The 19,807-nt window shown below is 41.8% G+C and overlaps 1 protein-coding gene across 2 annotated transcripts in view; it reads right to left on the bottom strand.

Annotated features, from left to right (window-relative positions):
• efl1 (elongation factor like GTPase 1) overlaps positions 1 to 16,986 on the bottom strand; it is a 150,273-nt gene extending 133,287 nt beyond the window's left edge. Inside the window, exons 1-11 of one of the 2 annotated variants that reach the window (XM_034226973.1) lie at positions 16,949 to 16,986; positions 16,353 to 16,452; positions 14,668 to 14,735; positions 14,503 to 14,587; positions 13,529 to 13,662; positions 12,570 to 12,707; positions 9,416 to 9,651; positions 5,615 to 5,738; positions 2,191 to 2,270; positions 1,280 to 1,416; positions 1,042 to 1,164 (exon numbers count right to left, since the gene is read on the bottom strand). In XM_034226973.1, the coding sequence (XP_034082864.1) occupies positions 1,042 to 1,164; positions 1,280 to 1,416; positions 2,191 to 2,270; positions 5,615 to 5,738; positions 9,416 to 9,651; positions 12,570 to 12,707; positions 13,529 to 13,662; positions 14,503 to 14,587; positions 14,668 to 14,735; positions 16,353 to 16,443 (1,216 nt within the window). In that variant the 5' untranslated portion in view covers positions 16,444 to 16,452; positions 16,949 to 16,986. The other variant, XM_034226974.1, reaches the window with a different exon arrangement.
• Between the last annotated feature and the right edge of the window lie 2,821 nt (positions 16,987 to 19,807).

Here is a 19,807-nt window from a genome sequence, read left to right as displayed (position 1 = left end):
GCAGCAGTGGCGGATATTGATATGTGTGACAGGGGCTGTTGCCCAGGACAGCGTTTTGACTGGGGGCGGCACAAGCGCAATTTGCACGAAATTTCTTATAGTGTATTGTTTTTGTGGTTGCGGGTCGAAGGGGGCGCAGCCTTATGACAGCAGGCAGCTGGCATGGAAGGTCTCACACTCAAAGAAGGGCGGGGGTGATCTCAGGTCGCCTCACTATGGGGGAGAGAGAGGGGGGCGAATAGAGAGGGGGGCGAATAGAGAGGGGGGCGAATAGAGAGCCGGCGAAAGGTGATCAGCCCAGGGCACCATATCAGCTAGAAACACTCACTGACAACTAACAATCACCATCTAATCACTGGTTTCAGTGGTTTACATGTTTTGTTTTGGTGATGTTATAAATCTCCGAATCCCTGATTGTTTATAAAAATTAAGTCTGCATGATTTTAAACAATAAGGAATTACTATAATTCTGGCTGCTATTGTAATATGTGAAGAAGTGATACTTTTTGCATAATAATCGTTTCATTATTGAAATATATATATCAATGATCATGGTTGGATGTGTGCCAAACAACATTATAATATTTAGTCTTTAATAAACATTATACTTATTTTATATTGCGATTTTAATAAGATTTGTATTAAGTGTGGACCCTTATATAAAATAATTTTATTAAAGCAGATTTTGCATCACAATGCTCTTTAAACCTGTAACAGGATCACTAGATACAGATCTAATGAAGGATATGAAAATCATTCTTGGGATAGCCTGACTTTTAGTCCCAAATATACATCTCTAGATCCACTGGATACTACATTTCCCATAATGCAAGTGATGTTAACTTTTTGATAGCACCTCCCTGTTTAATAACCACTAATGCCTTTCAAACCCCCCTCCTAGAGCCACAGAAGACATAGATATTAATTTTGTGTGTGTGTGTGTGTGTGTGTGTGTGTGTGTGTGTGTGTGTGTGTGTGTGTGTGTGTGTGTGTGTGTGTGTGTGTGTGTGTGTGTGTGTGTGTGTGTGTGTGTGTGTGTACCTCTTTTCAGTTCTTGCGTCTGCTCGGGCAGAGACTCAAATATCCGCGCTCCAACACTCATCAGTTTCTCCACCCGCTCCTCAGTGATGTCTAAGGGACTGGGGAGCTTCTCACACACCATTGCTACAGTCTGCGTTAAAGAACACACCAGATGCACAGACATCCAATAATATGCTCACACATAACCCTCCTGTTCTGTTCCAGCGCTGAGGACATGAAGACACGGGACAAAGGATACCGAGGACAGCCTGGGACACAGGTAACCACTGGCTGCAGATGGCAGACAGCAGGACTTTGGGGTCAGAGTGCCGGGAGTCCCTGGACATCAACTTCACCCCCAGAGAGGACACCACCTTCTCCACCTTGTCCTTGTCTCTAGTCACAGGAAGAGGAGAGAGGGCCTTTATAGAGACTGTGGGGCATAGATAACACACACTAACACTGTTCCATTTTGTGTAAATATCATGAGCATTAATGTGTTATCGTGATCCAAGCTTAGGCATTTGTGTGGGTTTGAGAAGCTGAGGCTTAAAGTACAACAGTGGTTTATTTCAATATGGAGTGTTACTATATATATGCCAGTTAAGGCTCTATGGGTGGTGCCAACTTTGTTCATGCCAACTGAAGGTTAAAAGAAACAAGAACTTGTGCAGAACAATATTTATAACGGACAGTTTCACTGAGGCTATTTTTTACCTGAATCATTTCAAACAAACGAAAAAAAACAAGAAGTTTAATGAGGATTGTAACGTTTTTTGCCTTCGGCTAATTGTCCGAAACAATTGTGAGCTTTTCTCTTAGCTATAGTTGTAATCTTATATCATAGTGGGTCCAGTAAACTGTATAACCTGAGGCTGTTTTTTATTGATTGTCACAGATATTGAAATCCCTAACATTATATAGAGTTTTAGGTGGCGTGGTCCTGCCGCTCTGTTTATCCTTACAGTTAAACATCGCAAAATTATTTTTGTTGCAATCATAGAGCTGGAATTCTCATTGGTAGACAAACCGATATGCACGGATGAATAATCAGGGTGGTAAGGTCAGCCAGTACGTTGCGTTATGAATGACTTTAAACATCCCATTACAACAGAGATTTTGTTCAATTAGGAAAACAATTCAGCTTGCCATTTAAAAGCGTTCACCCACCTCCTGGTGACCACAGCATCATACAAACTCCAAATGTTGTCCAGCACCAGCTGCACAAACAGAGGCTTCTTCCCTTTGGCCTGCAGCGAGCAAGAAGATGAAGATAAAATCAGGATGGATGAAAAACAGGTTTGACTGATCACTTCAGTTGATAGCTTCATGGCTACACGCAGCTCAGATTGAATTCTAGGCATAAATGCAGAACTATTTCCAACAGTCATTTCATAATCTCAATAAGTGTTTGTGTTTCTTCTGTAGTCTTTGGATGTTGCTGATGTTGTCGCCTGAAACTAGAAATGACTGCAGTGCACTGATTATAGAAACTCTCTTTGTAGGGTTGGTATAGAGCAGGGGTGCCCAACCTTTTTTGAACTGAGAGCTACTTCTAAAGTTGCCAGTCTGCCGAGATCTACCAGTACAAATAGAGAGGCGTAGCCATTACTGACAGCCTACTACCAGGTAAATACACACTTCTACTTGTATAAAACTGACCTTTGTACGATTAATACTTCATAAAATACTGCAGATCCTTTATCTTACCTCTTTCTAATCTACACACATACAAGTATTTAACTGAAGTTACACAACAGTGTTGTTGATACAGAGTTGGAGTTTATTCACACGTCACATACTACAGTGGGTAATGTTTTCAAGAAACATTGAACAGTGCTGCCACATATGACACAGGAAAAAAGAAAAGACTCTGAACCCTTTCTTTGCCATTATATAACAATAGTGTTGCTACAAAAGTATAAATTAGGCTTACTAATAAGACAACTCAGATCTGAAGCTACACAGGAATCTGCTGCCAAAGTGCAATAAAAAAGACAACATTAATAGAATCAAACCCTTTTTTTGTTGCATTTTAGTAGAGTATAAAAATAAATGCCTTTAAAATAGGATGCAAGCAACACTAGTTTCTTAACCTGAATTGAGAATAGACTATAATCAATTTAAGTTTGCATTCTTATACCATTTTGTACAATAATTATAATGAATAAGTTCAAACTAAAACTTACAGCTGATTAATAACGGTATCTAACTTGAGTTTTTATTATATCAAAAACCTGTTGAAATGCTACTGTTATTTTTACTGTCCCCAAAAGCGCATCGGCAGCCTCCAGGAATGCTTCTTTCACAACTTCGCCGTCTTTGAAAGACTTCATGTGTTTCGCAAGAACGTGCCTGACACGATAAGATGCTATAGGCGCATTCACACCGCAGTACTTTTCCCACAAAGGTTCATGAGAACTTAGTTCATGAGAACTCTTTAGTTCTCATGAACTAAGTACAGATCGCATTCACACCGGAATAAGTCCCTGGGGGTGGATTAGGCAAATGAAGCCGCTGACGTCACTTCTTCTTCTTCTGCTTTGGGTTTACTGGCAGGCCGCAAACCACTTCACGGCAGTATACTGCCGCCCAAAGTCCCCGGCCGGAAGTCCCCGGAGTTAGGGGACTGGCTTCAGTAGAAGCTGCTGGGAGCTCCCAGCAGCTTCTACTGAAGCCTTCCGAGTAAATCGCCAGAACGCCGACACCTCCTCATCTCCACCGCTCCACCGCTCCCATGTTTTATTTTGTGTTGTATATAATCAATTCTCCCACTCGGAGTGAAAATGATTGATGCTTTTTTGCTTCTGCCATAATTGCGGTCTTGTGTGTGTGCGGACTGTCACTCCTGTTGAGACGGACAACGTCAGCGAACTAGTGCACTGCCCATTGCCCATCAGCCACGCCCCGACACATGGGGTCACGCCGGCCAATCACTAAGCTTTGATGCGTTCAAGTGCAATATTCTGGCACAGGAAGATTATGTTATAGGACATTAACGATAAAACAGAATATTGTTGTTCTATTTTTAGACACATCTCGCGATCGACTAGTTGGGCACCCCTGGTATAGAGCAATGCTTTTGTTAATAAGCAAAGCTGCACTACAAGATTGGGTATACAACATTATACTGCACTTCAGTGTTTCCACAGTAATTACCTAGATATGAAATAGTCTATTTCAGTCCCCGGTGCAGAACAAAAATTATTGACTTTTCACAAAGTGAGGAAAGTCAATAATTCCAATTTCCTATCACAGCTAATATTAATGCACCATGAGGTGCCAGGTTCCAAAAGCAGGTTGAACAGTGAGGAGGCTGCTTCATGTGAAATGCTAATCACACACATTTCTACCCTGACCAGATACAGCTATCACAATAAACAATGAATCCTTATTGTGGTCATAGTTGAAATATTGGAAACTGTGCAAACTATTGTCAATCAGCAGCTTCAGGACAGTGATGTGTCACACCTTTACCTTAAAGCAATTCTGGTGGAGCACTACTACTAACCGAGTAAATGGTTAGTAAGGCGGTGATCATTTAACCTGCTAACAGTTAGGGTTTGTGCGTTGATGCCTGCATTACTTCACAGGAGTGGAAATGTATGGACAGTCAATGAAAAGTTCTAATGAAATGATTTTTCAAACAATAACAAAATCATAATCATTACCTTGCCGTTAGAAATATATTTGTCCTTGTTCTTACCAGCACATGGCAGCAGAGTAGAATTGAGTGGAGAGACTTGTGTGTGTGTGTGTGTGTGTGTGTGTGTGTGTGTGTGTGTGTGTGTGTGTGTGTGTGTGTGTGTGTGTGTGTGTGTGTGTGTGTGTGTGTGTGTGTGTGTGTGTGTGTGTGTGTTAAAAAGTGAAAAATATCCCAATGTACGCAGGGATTTAGAGCTACTAGACTAAAATAGGGGGACACAGTTCATTAGAAAATAGGGATCACAAAACAGAAGTAGTCAATCTTAATGAGCATTGCTTATTGATAACAATAAGTTTTATATTTCTTGTCTCAACCAAAAGTTTTACTAAGCTAACTAACAGGGGAAATTGACCATTATGCATCAACATCACCTCGAGATCTTAGGTTGGCTAACATACGCTAATTGATCAGTCAGTGGGTACCGTTCATACCAGGGAGCGTATCAACCTGAGCAACAGGGCACTTTACTGCTCATCAATTCAACTTTATATTAGTTAGATTGAAGATTGTCTTTTGACAGCTTTAAAGTCACACTTAGTTGGCTGTAACTGACCAAAACAACACCAAAAGGGTAAAGTTATTAAAACTTTAAAAGAGTTTTCAAAAATAAATAAATACATTTGAATCAACCTTAATGTTGATAAAGAACAGCTTTCATTTGCGATGCTAATGTGGCTCTCAAATTATTGTATTATTGATATATTAGTTCTGATTGAATGACATGTATCTCTTGCAATGGATCAACAAAACAAATTACCATCCAGGCAGGAGCAGTGACAGCTGTAGCTTTTGCTGAATCTCTTATTTCTTTATTTTAGATATCTGTGGCAATTAAAGAATAAGTCAAACACACAAGGTTGGTACATTGGAAGAAGACAGTTAGATTACCTGAGCTCCTTTCATGATCCTCTTTGCTTTAGCGTTGAGGTAGTAGTCCCCCCACAGGGTTTTGAGCAGCACCTCGGCTTTAATACCCATTTTCTGGCTGTAGATGTGGGCAAACTGCTGGATGCTGTAAAACACAAAATCAAGCTCTTAGCTTTCCATTTGTAATGCAGGCTCACTGATTTCAGAGAGGCATTTATCTTTACTGCAAACTATCCTGCAGTGTTTGGATTTGTATAGCTTTGAATGTAATTGAGCTTTTAAGACGGCTGAGAGATTTCAACAGCATCACACTGAACATGAGTTTTCTACATCTCAGTTTCCTCCTGCTGCAGCAGAGACAGGACTGGGATGTCTTCACTGGGACTTTAAAAAGGTCCCATGTCATGGCCATCTCTACTGATCATATTTCCATTGTTGAGGTCTACTAGAATAGATTCACATTGTTCAATGTTCCAAAATCACATTGGTTTCTCATACAGCATCTCTGTATAGTCTGTGTATTCACTCTCTGTCCTACACGGCTTGTTGGAGCTCCTGCCCCCCCCCTCCCTCCCAGTGTGCTCTGATTGGTCGGGACGTTGCGAGGCTCATTACTGCTCGCCGCTGCTGCGAGGAGCGGACAGGCTTCCGGGTCGGCGATACAGCGAGAACAAGCGAAACTCATCCTGAGCACACAAACACTCACAGCCGAAGTAAAAACATTAAGTGCGGCTTGATATTAAGTAAGAAAAATGTTTATAACGCTGTGAGAATGGGTCTGGAGAGCATTTCTCCGCAATCCCAACTCGACTATTACCAGCATTCAGGGAGCTCTATGCAAGTCAATGGGGACTCCCTGTTAGTTAGCCAAGGGATCCTGGTGTGTGAGGAGCTCCGCGGATTGGTCCATTTGGGCCAATCCGGTCATTTGTTGTTGCTTTGGGTGTTCACACGTCACAGAACCCAGGAAGCAAACAATGGAAGAAGAGAAATCTCCAACAAGGCGTTCTGGGGCAGCATAGACAGGTATTTTCTGTGTTAGAGTTTTACTCGCTACAGGGTGCACTTTGAGGGTTTTTGACTCTGCAGACCGTTTACATGCAGAAAAACCTTCATAACACACAAGGGGACGGGTGATAACCGGAAAAGCATAACATGGGCCCTTTAAGGGTTTCTCTACAGCGCAGGGCACTCTGTTTGCCTCATTGTTGACTTTCAGTCACCAAACTAACATGAGAGCATGGAGACTTTATGTCTCAGAGATGTAGAATTCATATTGTGACTGGCAAACTGTCGATTACAAGTAATAAAAGATTAGGCAGGATATGTTTACTTTGAAAGGCCTCAACTGGATTAGGTCAGAATAGTTCTGATCTCTGATAGTTCATGTTGAGGGTCATAAAGTGCCACATGTATCAAAGCTCAGTTGACAGCACCATCTAGCACAGTGCTTCTCAAACTTTTTTTCAGTAATGTACCCCCTCTGAAACATTTTCTCAACCAAGTACCCCCTGACCAACCCCGAACATTTTTGATCAAAAAAGCCTATACAAATAATTCCAATATAGTGATGTTCCCTCAGTGTGTGATTTATTAACTCTTTCATGCATGAATTACAACAAACTAAGGATATTTTCATTTTATGCATGAAAAAAAATAACGACATTTTTTTTAAACTGATTTTTCCAAGGAGTTTTTCAATTGAAGTAATATATGTTTAACAAACCAATGAACAAAAATGATATATTATGCAAAACTATAAAATACAATACACACATTTGACATGTTTATATGAGGACCCCCTTGGTGGTTCTAGGAATATTTTATATAAAATTGTGTTTTCTATTTAACTTATTTTACTAAGATTATTTTTGTAATCATGCATGGTATTTTTTTAATTAACTTTTTTTAGTTTTTTTTTTAAATCTCACGTACCCCCTGCAGTACCCCAACGTATCCCTAGGGGCCTGCGAACCCCCTTTGAGAATCACTGATCTAGCGGACACTGGAGGTATATTTAATGAGAACAATATGAAATCGATTGGGTATTATAAGAAGTTACTAGGTTGTTCCAGGGCCATATTAACCATTTCAAAGTCATGAGGGGGATATAAACTGGAGCCCCTTTCAAACCCTGTCTTTAGGTCGCTGTATAGCTCACTTGGTAGAGCTGTTGGCCCATGACCTGGGGCTCAGTCTCTGCTACGGATGATGCAGGTTCCAATAAAAGTTTCTGTAATAAAGGCTAACTTGGCCCAAGGAAAACTTGTATTTAACATTTTATTTGTGTTGCCCTCTCTTTTTCTCTAATTTAGATTTGCTGATTGTTATTTAGTCCTTGAAAAAAAAGTATGTAGTTTTGACTACAATTTAATGTATTTATTTTTTGTTAAGTCATTTCTTAAATGGCAAAAAAAAAAAAATAATAATTCCAACTTCATCAATAAAAACCTGCACATATTGATCAGGTTAAGTGTTTAAAATTGAAAAGAAAATATTTTCTTGCCAACTTATTGCCGCTTTAGCAGATAACATATGTAAAGTGTGCATCAAAGCAAATATATGTGTATATTGTCTTGAATATATACTGTTTAATAGCTGGACTTGTATATTTAAATAAATGCACTTCTGGGTCAAATTAACATGGCAAGCTAAGGTTTTGTTTGACTTACAAAGAAAGATCCTGCTCACAGATAAAGCTGATTCAATTCAAGAAACTGACGGTGAAACTTTTTAGGATACAGTATCTGAGTCCCTGTGCATCCACACGACCTCCACCCTGAGTCATGGACAGCCTCTCCTGAAGCCCCACCCTGAGTCATGGACAGCCTCACCTGAAGCCCCACCCTGAGTCATGGACAGCCTCTCCTGAAGCCCCACCCTGAGTCTTGGACAGCCTCACCTGAAGCCCCACCCTGAGTCATGGACAGCCTCTCCTGAAGCCCCACCCTGAGTCTTGGACAGCCTCACCTGAAGCCCCCACCCTGAGTCTTGGACAGCCTCACCTGAAGCCCCACCCTGAGTCATGGACAGCCTCACCTGAAGCCCCACCCTGAGTCATGGACAGCCTCACCTGAAGCCCCACCCTGAGTCATGGACAGCCTCACCTGAAGCCCCACCCTGAGTCTTGGACAGCCTCACCTGAAGCCCCACCCTGAGTCTTGGACAGCCTCACCTGAAGCCCCACCCTGAGTCATGGACAGGCCTCACCTGAAGCCCCACCCTGAGTCTTGGACAGCCTCACCTGAAGCCCCACCCTGAGTCATGGACAGCCTCACCTGAAGCCCCCACCCTGAGTCTTGGACAGCCTCACCTGAAGCCCCACCCTGAGTCTTGGACAGCCTCACCTGAAGCCCCACCCTGAGTCATGGACAGCCTCACCTGAAGCCCCACCCTGAGTCATGGACAGCCTCACCTGAAGCCCACCCTGAGTCTTGGACAGCCTCACCTGAAGCCCCACCCTGAGTCTTGGACAGCCTCACCTGAAGCCCCACCCTGAGTCTTGGACAGCCTCACCTGAAGCCCCACCCTGAGTCATGGACAGCCTCACCTGAAGCCCCACCCTGAGTCTTGGACAGCCTCACCTGAAGCCCCACCCTGAGTCATGGACAGCCTCACCTGAAGCCCCACCCTGAGTCTTGGACAGCCTCACCTGAAGCCCCACCCTGAGTCATGGACAGCCTCACCTGAAGCCCCACCCTGAGTCATGGACAGCCTCACCTGAAGCCCCACCCTGAGTCATGGACAGCCTCACCTGAAGCCCCACCCTGAGTCTTGGACAGCCTCACCTGAAGCCCCACCCTGAGTCATGGACAGCCTCACCTGAAGCCCCACCCATCGATGGCGCTGGCAAACACCACGTTTCCTTGGTCAGGAGAAAAGTAGAGCTGGGAGTCGTCTGCCTCCTCCAGCCCGGCGCTCCAGTCATACACCTGATCTCCAGTCAGCGTCTCCACCTCCTTCTCATTCTTCTCATCCTCCTCCTCTTTCTCCTTCTCTTTCTCCGCTCGCTCCTCCAGTACTTTGGATGTGAACAAAGACCCTGTCACTGCGTTCACCTGCAAGGAAGAACATTCACCAACGCTTAGTTAAAGTGCATGTATGGTATATATATGTATAAAGGGGCCGATATTCCGCATTTGACCGATTATCGGTATCGGCCTTTTTTTAATCAAATTGCCGATAAAACTTTGGCTCTGATGCGGCCGTTTCTCTGGCTGCAGTCACCACTCTGTGTACACGAGCAATGTCCCGCCCACAGCGCTATCTGATAGGCTATTACTGAAGATTTTCCGGGCGGGAGCCAGCCAGAGAGGCGGGACCTTCTCAGATTACAGGCAGGTGCGAAAGAACGCAGACACAGACTGAAGCAAGCAGCAGCGCTGAGCGGCAGAGCCATACATGTGTTAAACTGAAGTTCAATAAACATCCCTATCCCCTATGCTGAAGTTGCAAAAACACCACGATCTCATGATCCAATTCTATCAGTTTCCCAGTTACACAGGGACGCGGGAAGTCAGTCAGAGTTGGGGGTGCGTGCAGCGTCTCGCAGCGGAGTAACTGTGGTGCGGAGGAGGGGGGGGAGGGGCTGCGAGTGGAGCCTCGCAGTTTTTCAGGTTGATATGTGAAGCTCATTAGCTAGCCAACATGTATCTAGCAAATGTTTAGCAACATATTAGAAGTGAGGCTCCTAGACTAACGTTAGGTCTACTGTAATAGCCTCACTTTTAATAGTTTGCAAAACATTAGCTAGCACTAGTGTTTTGCATTTGCTAGCAGCTTATTGGGATGTTATGCTAGACAGACAGATATAATAAATGAAGCATTCTTGTTAGTTAAGCATGTCAGCCTGCAGCCCCACTTCTTGTCTCTCTCTCTAACTCATTGCAGATGACTGCACTAAAGAAAAGGGCACAGAGAGGAAACCAGTTGTAAGATGTTTAAAAGTTAATTAAACATAATATATGCTTAAATGCATTTCAAAGAAGTTGTGTTGAGTTGTGTTGGAGTTTGTGTTATTCTACATTTTGACACCAAGATTTTCTGATTTGACTGCAAATGTATATCGGTTCCAAATATCGGTTATCGGTCTCCTTGATTACTAATAATCGGTATCGGCCTTGAAAAAGCCATATCGGTCGATCCATAATATGTATTGTAATATCTAATTGAGTCTCCACTCCAAAGACTCACTTTACTTCATGTAACCCATGAGTTAATAAAAATACACAATCACTTTAATCCAAGACAGCTGAAGACAAAGAATACGGTTAATCAGAGTTTATTTAAAGCGCAACATGCAACTGAGTGTTACATAGGACCAACTGTCTAATAATCTACAGTGGAGGAAATAAGTATTTGATCCCCTGTAGATTTTGTAAATTTGCCCACTTACAAATAAATGAACAGTCTATAATTGTAATGGTAGGTTTATATAAATAGTGAGAGTAAGAATATCAAAAAGAAAATCCAGAAATGTACATTATATAAAAGATAAAAATAGATTTGCATTAAACTGTGTGAAATAAGTATTTGATCCCCTTGCAACCCATGTGTTAGTACTTGGTGGAGAAACCCTTGTTGGACACAGAGGTCAGACGCTTCTTGTAGCTGGTCTCCAGGTCTGTGCACATCTCAGGAAGGATGTTGGTCCACTCCTCTCTGAAGACCCTCTCCAAATCCTTCAGGTTTTGAGGCTGATGCTTGGCCTCTGGAAGCTTCAGCTCCCTCCACAGATGTTCTATGGGATTAAGGTCTGGAGACTGGCTAGGCCCCTCCCTCACCTGAATGTGCTTCTTCTTTAGCAGCTCCTGTGTTGCCTTGGCCGTATGTTCAGGGTCATTGTCCTGCTGGAAGACCCCTCCATGACCCATGTTCAGAGTCCTGGCTGAGGGAAGGAGGCTATCGGACAAGATGTTACGGTACATGGCCCAGTCCATCCTCTCCTCGATGCAGGGAAGTGGTCCTGTCCCCTTAGCAGAGAAACACCCCAAAGCAGAATGTTTCCACCTCCATGCTGACGGGGGGATGGTGTTCTGGGGTGATACTCAGCATCTCTCTTCCTCCAAACACGGCGTGTCCAGTTGACGCCAAAGATCTCGATGTTGGTCTCATCTGACCACATCCTCTTCTCCCAAGCCTACTCTGAATATTCAGATGTTCGTTGTCAAACTTCAGACGGGCCTTTCATGTTGTTCTTGAGCAGGGGGGGGGGCCTTCAGGCGCTGCAGGATTTGATCCATTATGGTGTAGTGTGTTACTAATAGTTTTCTTGGTGACTGTGGTCCCAGCTGCCTTGAGATCATTAATAAGTTCCTCCTGTGTAGTTCTGGCTGACCCCTCACCTTTCTCCTGATCATCAATACCCCACTGGGCCAGATCTTGAGTGGAGCCCCAGCCCTCCGAGGGCGACTGATGCTCATTTTGTGTTACTTCCATTTAGAAACACACACATTATTCTTCTGAATAATGGCACCAACAGTGGTCTCCTTCTCTCCGAGCTGCTCTCTGATGGTCTTGTAGCCAGTCCCAGCCTGGTGCAGGTCTACAGTCTGGTCCCTGAGGTCCTTAGACAGCTCTTTAGTCTGGCCCATGGTGGAGAGGTTGGAATCTGATTGGTTGATTCTGTGGACAGGTGTCTTCTATACAGGTAACTAGTTGATATTAGGAGTACTTTTTTTAAACGAAGATGACTTACGTAACCGTCTGGGAGCCAGAATCCTTGTTTGTTGCAAGGGCATCAAATACTTATTTCCCACAGTTAAATGCAAATACATTTGTATCTTTTATATAATGTCAATTTCTGGATTTTCTTTGATATTCTTACTCTCACTGTTTATATAAACCTACCATTAAAATGATAGACTGTTCCTTTCTTTGTAAGTGGGCAAACTTACCAAATCTGCAGGGGATCAAATACTTATTTCCTCCACTGCATATACTGAGACAGATAGTGAGAGTTTGGAGAGCTGCTCACCTGTTCCAGGATCTTCTGCAGGTGGATGAAAGCTTCCTGAGAGGACAGCTTCAGCTCCAGGATGAGGCGGTCGATCTTATTGATGACCAGAACGGGCCTGATGTTCTCCAGCCAGGCCTGACGCAGCACCACCTGGGTCTACACACAATACACACAAGAGACATTACATCTAACTGTGCAGTGGCCTACAGTATATACATTAGTATCACATCTCCTTTAACTCTTTAAAAGAAAGCACAATAATAAAGACATGTGAAATCAAGTATTACCTGTAGCTGAAATGTTATTTTAGAAAAAATCAAAGACATCAATCACTTTTAAGTACATTTTTGGAACTCTATTACACAGACAGTAAAGATGCTGTTTGGGCACATTTGAACTGAAACGATCACGATGCAGGTAAAGTACATGTGATAAAGCTAAATCCAAATGTTTTGCCATTTCAGCAGCTTTCGGAGGACCTTCTTCTGTCTCTGGACTTCTGCCCGGCCCAACTTAAAGTAGATTCCAAACTACAATATCAGCCTGTACAGTACAGTTTAAAAAGAAGAAATCAAATCTGATCCATTTTAGAAACGTAAGAGTAATCTGATTCCTTGTTATGATTATTTATTTAATGCGTTACTCCTCAAGTCTGTCCATAATAACCTTTCAGCTAATTCTAATTCAAGTGGTAACCCGGGGTAGACCAGTTTTATGGAACATTTAAAGCTATCTAAATCTTGAAAACAAAGCTGCAGACGTTTTCCTCAAAACACTTGAGTTACATGCTGAACATTTTTCATGGATCTTTTGTAAATGTCAACCTTTGTGGTTAGATAATGTTGTTCACAACTGACTTTATGTGCTGAAAACAAGTCGAATACATCTGGTCCCATGACAGTGGAGGGCCTCCACTGCTCATCCAAAGTTCATGTAAAGATGCTCAAATCAATATTTAGATAGATAGTGACTTGTACCTGTGGACACACTCCCTCCACAGCATCCACCACCACGATGGCCCCGTCACACAGCCGGACAGCAGTGGACACTTCTGAGGAGAAGTCCACGTGACCAGGAGAGTCGATCAGGTTCAGCAAGTAGTCCTGATCTCCTGAGGAGGCAAACGTCACAGAAACACTGTTGACAGTCTTCTCCTATCAGCTTCTCATTCACAGTAATATCAAACTCTATAACTCCAATAACACTGGAGTCAAAAGGCAACTCTATTTTTTTTTATAATAAACGTTTTCTTTACAATTCTTCTTACTATATAAAATCTTCCAACAATAATTAGTAGGGACTAATGCTAATTCTTGAGAAACACTAGTATGATGGTGATATGAGTGTTGTTGCTGCAGACACACATGTTTTATTTGTACATTAAATTGAGCATAATAGAAGCCAGTCAACCACCCTGGATCTTATTGAATGCTGATATATACAGTATGCACACTATCAAATATAGGGTTTACACTCAATTTGCCATCAGTTAGATGTAATGAATACTTGGATATTGAATGCACATTCCTGTTTTGTTTATGGTATATTTTCCATATTCCTGTAGAAAAAGATAGACAAATGAACATGTCGAATAAAATTCAACTGAAGTTAAAATTGGGCCGGATAACTATTAGGCACACTATTTTTATCAAATAAAACGAATGTGCTTCATGAAAAGGCAGGTTTTCCTGTGAATAAAATCATTTTCCATCCTAAATATGTTGGTTTCTTCATTTCTAAGGTCACATTTGTTCTGTTGTCTTACATTATACAGTTAAGTAAAAAACATCTTATTGATTTTTTTTCTCTCGTATTTATTCGCATTGCTTATGATTTTGAGGTAAAAAAAAATGATATTATGATATTAGACGAGGTCACCGATTACATTTGTTACAGGTAACTAGATGCTAACAGAATATCTTTTTAAAGTAACCCTCCCAACCCTGCGTACCGTTCCTGTGGTGCAGAGAGATGGCACTGGACTTCATGGTGATTCCTCTGATCTGTTCATCCTCTCTGCTGTCCAGATACCTCAGCTGACAGAACAACACACCGACCATAAGCTCAAATCATAACAAGACAACTTGACTGGGAGAAAGGTCAGCGCAGCTCTTACCTTCCCGGCCAGTCGACTGGATATGATTCCGTTACTCGCCACCAAGCAGTCAGCCAGAGTGGTTTTACCTGCAGAGATCCAGATGGTTCCAAATTATTTCACTACCTTACAGTGTACACTCACTCTGTCTGACGCCGAAAAGCTGGTCCACGCCTGTCTCCTCCAGGCTGGACTACTGCAATGCGCTCCTCATCGGGATCCCTAACAAAAGCATCCAGAAGCTCCAATACATTCAGAAGTTGAACAGCACTGCTAGGATCCTGATGAGGGTGCGCAAATATGATCCCATCACCCCCAACCTTAAAGCACTACACTGGCTACCCGTGGAACTGAGGATTGAATTCAAGGTCTCCCTCCTCACCCACCAGTGTATCCATGGAACTGCCCCTCCCTACCTCAAGGAACTCCTCACCACCCGCTCCAGCAAAGCCAACCTCCTCAGACCCCCCAGGACCAAGCTTCATACTATGGGAGACCGGGCCATCTGCTCGGCTGCCCCCAGTCTGTGGAACGCTCTCCCCGACCACATGAAAGAACCACAGACTGTCCAGAGGCCTTTAAAAAAGGCCTCAAAGCCCATCTGTTCAAAAGAGCCTTTGCCTAGACCTTTTATTTATTTTGTATTGTTTGTTTTTACTGCTTTTTATTCAATTCTACCGTGTTGTGTACTGTTTTATATTGTTCCATGCTCACTGCTTGTAGCACTTCGGGATTTGAATTCAAATATGAAGTGCGTTATAAATTAAACCCATTATTATTATTATTATTACAGCAGACTTACTTACTTACTTTTCTTATAGTAATAATTACCTTATCATCACATGTTAAGGCTCACTGCTTTAGTCGTCTTTTATCATTTTAAGTTGAATATAGTACGTTTTTGATTGTTTTAGACATTACTTTAAGAGAAATGGTGATGTCTATATTTGTTTTACTTTGGATGATTTACATAGTTCAAAATAAATATGAGTTAAAAATATAATAGAGATTAATTAACATTAATATTGGTAGCATCATTAAAGTTAATTGGACTCAATTTGATAAATATAACTTTTAAAAGGTCCTAAATCTGATGTTGAACAGCTTATTTGGAGATAATGATGCTGAGATAAATGTTTCCATATTACGACACTATATCAAATGATGTTATGAAACTACTGTTGCATTAGTGTGTTCATCACTTCAATGTTGCACTTGCTGTGTGTGCTGTGTGCTCTGCATGTGTGACCATTAAAGAGGGGTTCATCCCTCCCAATATTACGTTATTATTATTATGGTTATATTGGGGTTTGTTTGAATGACTTAATACACTACTGGTTAGCTTAACTAACCTATATAATTATAATAGTTGATTCCTATTTTGTATTAATAACCCACATTTGCAAAGTAACTAGTAACTAAATATGTAAAATAAATGTAGTGGAGTAAAAGGTACAACATTTGCCTACAAACGGTAGTGGAGTAAAAGTATAAAGTAGCATAATGGGAAGATACTCAAGTTCTTAAAGTTAGATTACACTACTTTGAAACGGTACACAGAGAGTTCTACCATGTAGTATTGCAATACTCATCACAGATATGAAAAACAGGAACACAATATGTGTCCTTGCCAAATGAACTATGTAGTATGAGCAAGAACCACAGTGTCTCCGTCAGTGCAGCTGCTGGTGAACAGGCTCACTCACCATGGTCCACATGGGCCAGGATGCACAGGTTCCGGATGTTCGCAGGGTTCCTCTGCAGAGCGACGATCCTGTCCAGGCTGGTGGGAGCCATGGTGAACAGCTAAACACAAAACAATGAATACACTACACTGGCTGCTGCTTTAAACTGCGTATTTGTAACTATTCTAATGACAAAATATCAACGTGATGAGGTTGTGATATTGTTTTAGTAAGCTATCATCGACACAGTAACTCTGACGGTACATGAAGTTATGTTGCAGAGCTGTCTCTGCTCAACGTGGCTAGCGTTAGCTTGAGTCGGCAGCACAGAGCAGTTGGATAATGACATTTCAAAGCAGGGTCTTAGTTAACTTGACAACAATGGACACAGGGTGAAACTAGACCGGACTGACACGGGTTTCTCTGTGGATTGTGACAGGTGATATCTGCTAACTCTGTGTTTCTCACAGAAAGACGTATACAGTAAGATTCAAACTAGCCTGTACAGTCTCCACACAGCACGAGTATTACGGGCTACCTTTCTCTGTCAAGTAAAAACACAGCAGTATTGTGAAAATGAGCCCTTATTTAAAGACATGTGGACATCCTCAACTCACGTTGTTTTACCGGAAGTTGATAGTGCACACAAGCACCGCCCACTTGCTAACGGGACTTGCTGCGTTCATTGAACATGGTAAAAATGAACTTTATCCTTTTGGTATACCAGTTACAATTATATATGACATATTGATTATAACACAATTTACACAACGTTTATTCCATCTTATTATTGAATCCGTAAATAATATTAGAAAACAGCAACAAAAAAATATATTTATTAATTCAATGATCATGGCTCTTTTCGCTTTTTTATGTTGCTTGGAATGCAGCATGTGTTCAATTATGTGACGCTTGTGACGCTCTTTTGTTGCTTGGTTACATTTCAAAAATAACTTTATTCAGACAAATCTGTACAATAAAAACTATTGTAAACAATTATAGTTTGCATCCATAAAACACAAAATAAACATTCAAAAATAACAAAAACGAAAGCAGGGAAATAATGACATAGTTAAATACATTGATATATAAAAATACAAAAAACATTATAAGTTAATTATATAAAATAACAATCGTAAGGGAATCACAGTAGTCAATTACAAAATAAAGAATAAATCGTGGTTAAAAAATTATTCAAATCCCTTGCTAAAACAAACAGAGAAACACCTCAGTGCAGAACAAACTCAAAGTCCTTTAGCAAAAGTACAAAACATTGGCATCAAAATGTATAAGAACTACAGCAAAATTACACATCTCACACTAATAACCATTTCAGAATAATATACGAATCACTGAATTGTATGTATATCAACTTCATCAACACTTCACGGTACTGTTGGTAAGGGTGGAGCCCATCTTTTCACTATGTATACTGCCAGGCAGGGAAGGTGTTTGACTATGTGTATATGTGTGTATATGTATGTGTGCATATATGTACATCAGTGTATGTATATGTGTATATGTATATATGTCAATCAACAGGTGAAGCAGAATAATAATAATAATAATAATAATAATAATAACAATAATAATGAATAATAATTATATTTAGTGCAGATTATAGATTATAAATAAATCATTTAGGGACAAGGGGGTGAGATTAAATCAATTATACTTCTTCTCACTCCTTTTCGAACACTAGATGTGGCACTGTTTATGTTGCTAATGCTGTTGTTGTTGTTGTAAATGTCATGTTTTTGCTTTAATTTCTCTTACATGACTATGCACTGCAACATTTGTTTTGTTTTGTAATTATTTATGTTACTTGTTCGAAATAAATGTATCAATCAATCAATACCATAGTACTACTATGAACAGTGCAACTCCTTCCTCTCGTTATTCCAAACCAAAATCAGCAACATTTACAGCAATCTGACACCCTCATCAGCACCCCCCACATCCCCTCCTGGCTCCCCCCCCTTCACCTCACAGCCCCTGTCCCACTTCTCCCCTGTGACCCCCATGCAACTGTCCGACTTCATGACTGGAATTAACTCAACCTGCACACTTGACCCAATGCCCTCCAAATGTGTTAAAGAGAGCCTCTCTGCCATCTCCCAACTCATCGCCACCATCATTAACTCCTCCCTCAGATCTGGATCAGTTCCCCCCTCTCTCAAACTGGCTGCTGTCACACCCATTCTCAAAAGACCTGGACTCACACCTGACATCATGTCCAACTTCCGGCCCATCTCAAATCTCCCCTTTCTGTCAAAAATACTTGAACGTGTCATTGCCTCACAACTTAAATCCCACCTTAGCTCCAATGATCTCTTTGAGCCATTTCAATCCGGTTTCCGATCAAAACACAGCACCGAAACAGCTCTTCTCAAAATCACAAACGACCTCCTCCTCTCCTCTGACTCTTGCAACCTTAACATCCTCATCCTCCTCGACCTCACCGCAGCATTCGACACCATCAACCACGCCATCCTGTTGTCCCTCCTCGAATCATCACTCAACATCACCGACACTGCACTCTCCTGGCTGAAATCCTACCTCAGCGACAGACATCAGTTTATCAACATCAACAACTGCACCTCCTCCACTGCTCCTCTGTCCCAAGGTGTCCCCCAGGGTTCGGTGCTTGGCCCCCTCCTCTTCATCCTCTACATGCTCCCCCTTGGCAAAATAATTTGTCGCCACAACCTTCAATTTCACTGCTACACCGATGACATCTGTCAACTTTATATCTCAACACAAACCATCACCCCCACAACACACTCCACTCTCACCAACTGTCTCTCAGAAATAAAAGCATGGATGCAAACAAACTATCTCCAACTGAACAGTGCCAAATCAGACATCATCATCATCGGCCCCCCATCCTGTATCAAAGACATCCAGAATTTCAACTTCACCATTGACAGCCACACTCTATCTCCCCCCCTCACATCCGCAACCTCGGAGTCATCTTCGACAGTCAGCTCAAATTCAACCACCACATCAATCACATCACCAGGACCGCCTTTTTCCAGCTCAAAAACATTGCCCGTCTCCGCCCATCACTCTCCTCCTCTGCTGCTGAAACCCTGATTCATGCATTCATCACTTCACGACTCGACTACTGCAATAGCATCCTCTACGGCAGGGGTGGCCAACCAGTCAGAGGTTAAGAGCCACATTTTTTCTATGTTACTGCAAAGAGCCACATCAAACACAGAGGCACTGATACCGCTTGTTTCCGTTTTTTTGTTTTCTGGAGACAAGATTTCAACCACGTCACTGATGCATTTTTGTGGCATTGGGATATATATTTTTTAAATCCTCTGGAGCAGAGAGAGGAGTTGTGGATTATTGTTATTGATTAATGCATCAGTGTTTCTTAGGGTCAAAAACACTAAATTCACAACTTAAAATGAAAGCGTTTAGTTTATTTAATAAAAGAGCACATGTTCAATGTGAAAAGTGACAGT

This window comes from Gymnodraco acuticeps, unplaced genomic scaffold, assembly GCF_902827175.1.
Source record: "Gymnodraco acuticeps unplaced genomic scaffold, fGymAcu1.1, whole genome shotgun sequence".
Classification (NCBI taxonomy): domain Eukaryota; kingdom Metazoa; phylum Chordata; class Actinopteri; order Perciformes; family Bathydraconidae; genus Gymnodraco; species Gymnodraco acuticeps.
This window is presented reverse-complemented; position numbering and strand designations above follow the sequence as displayed.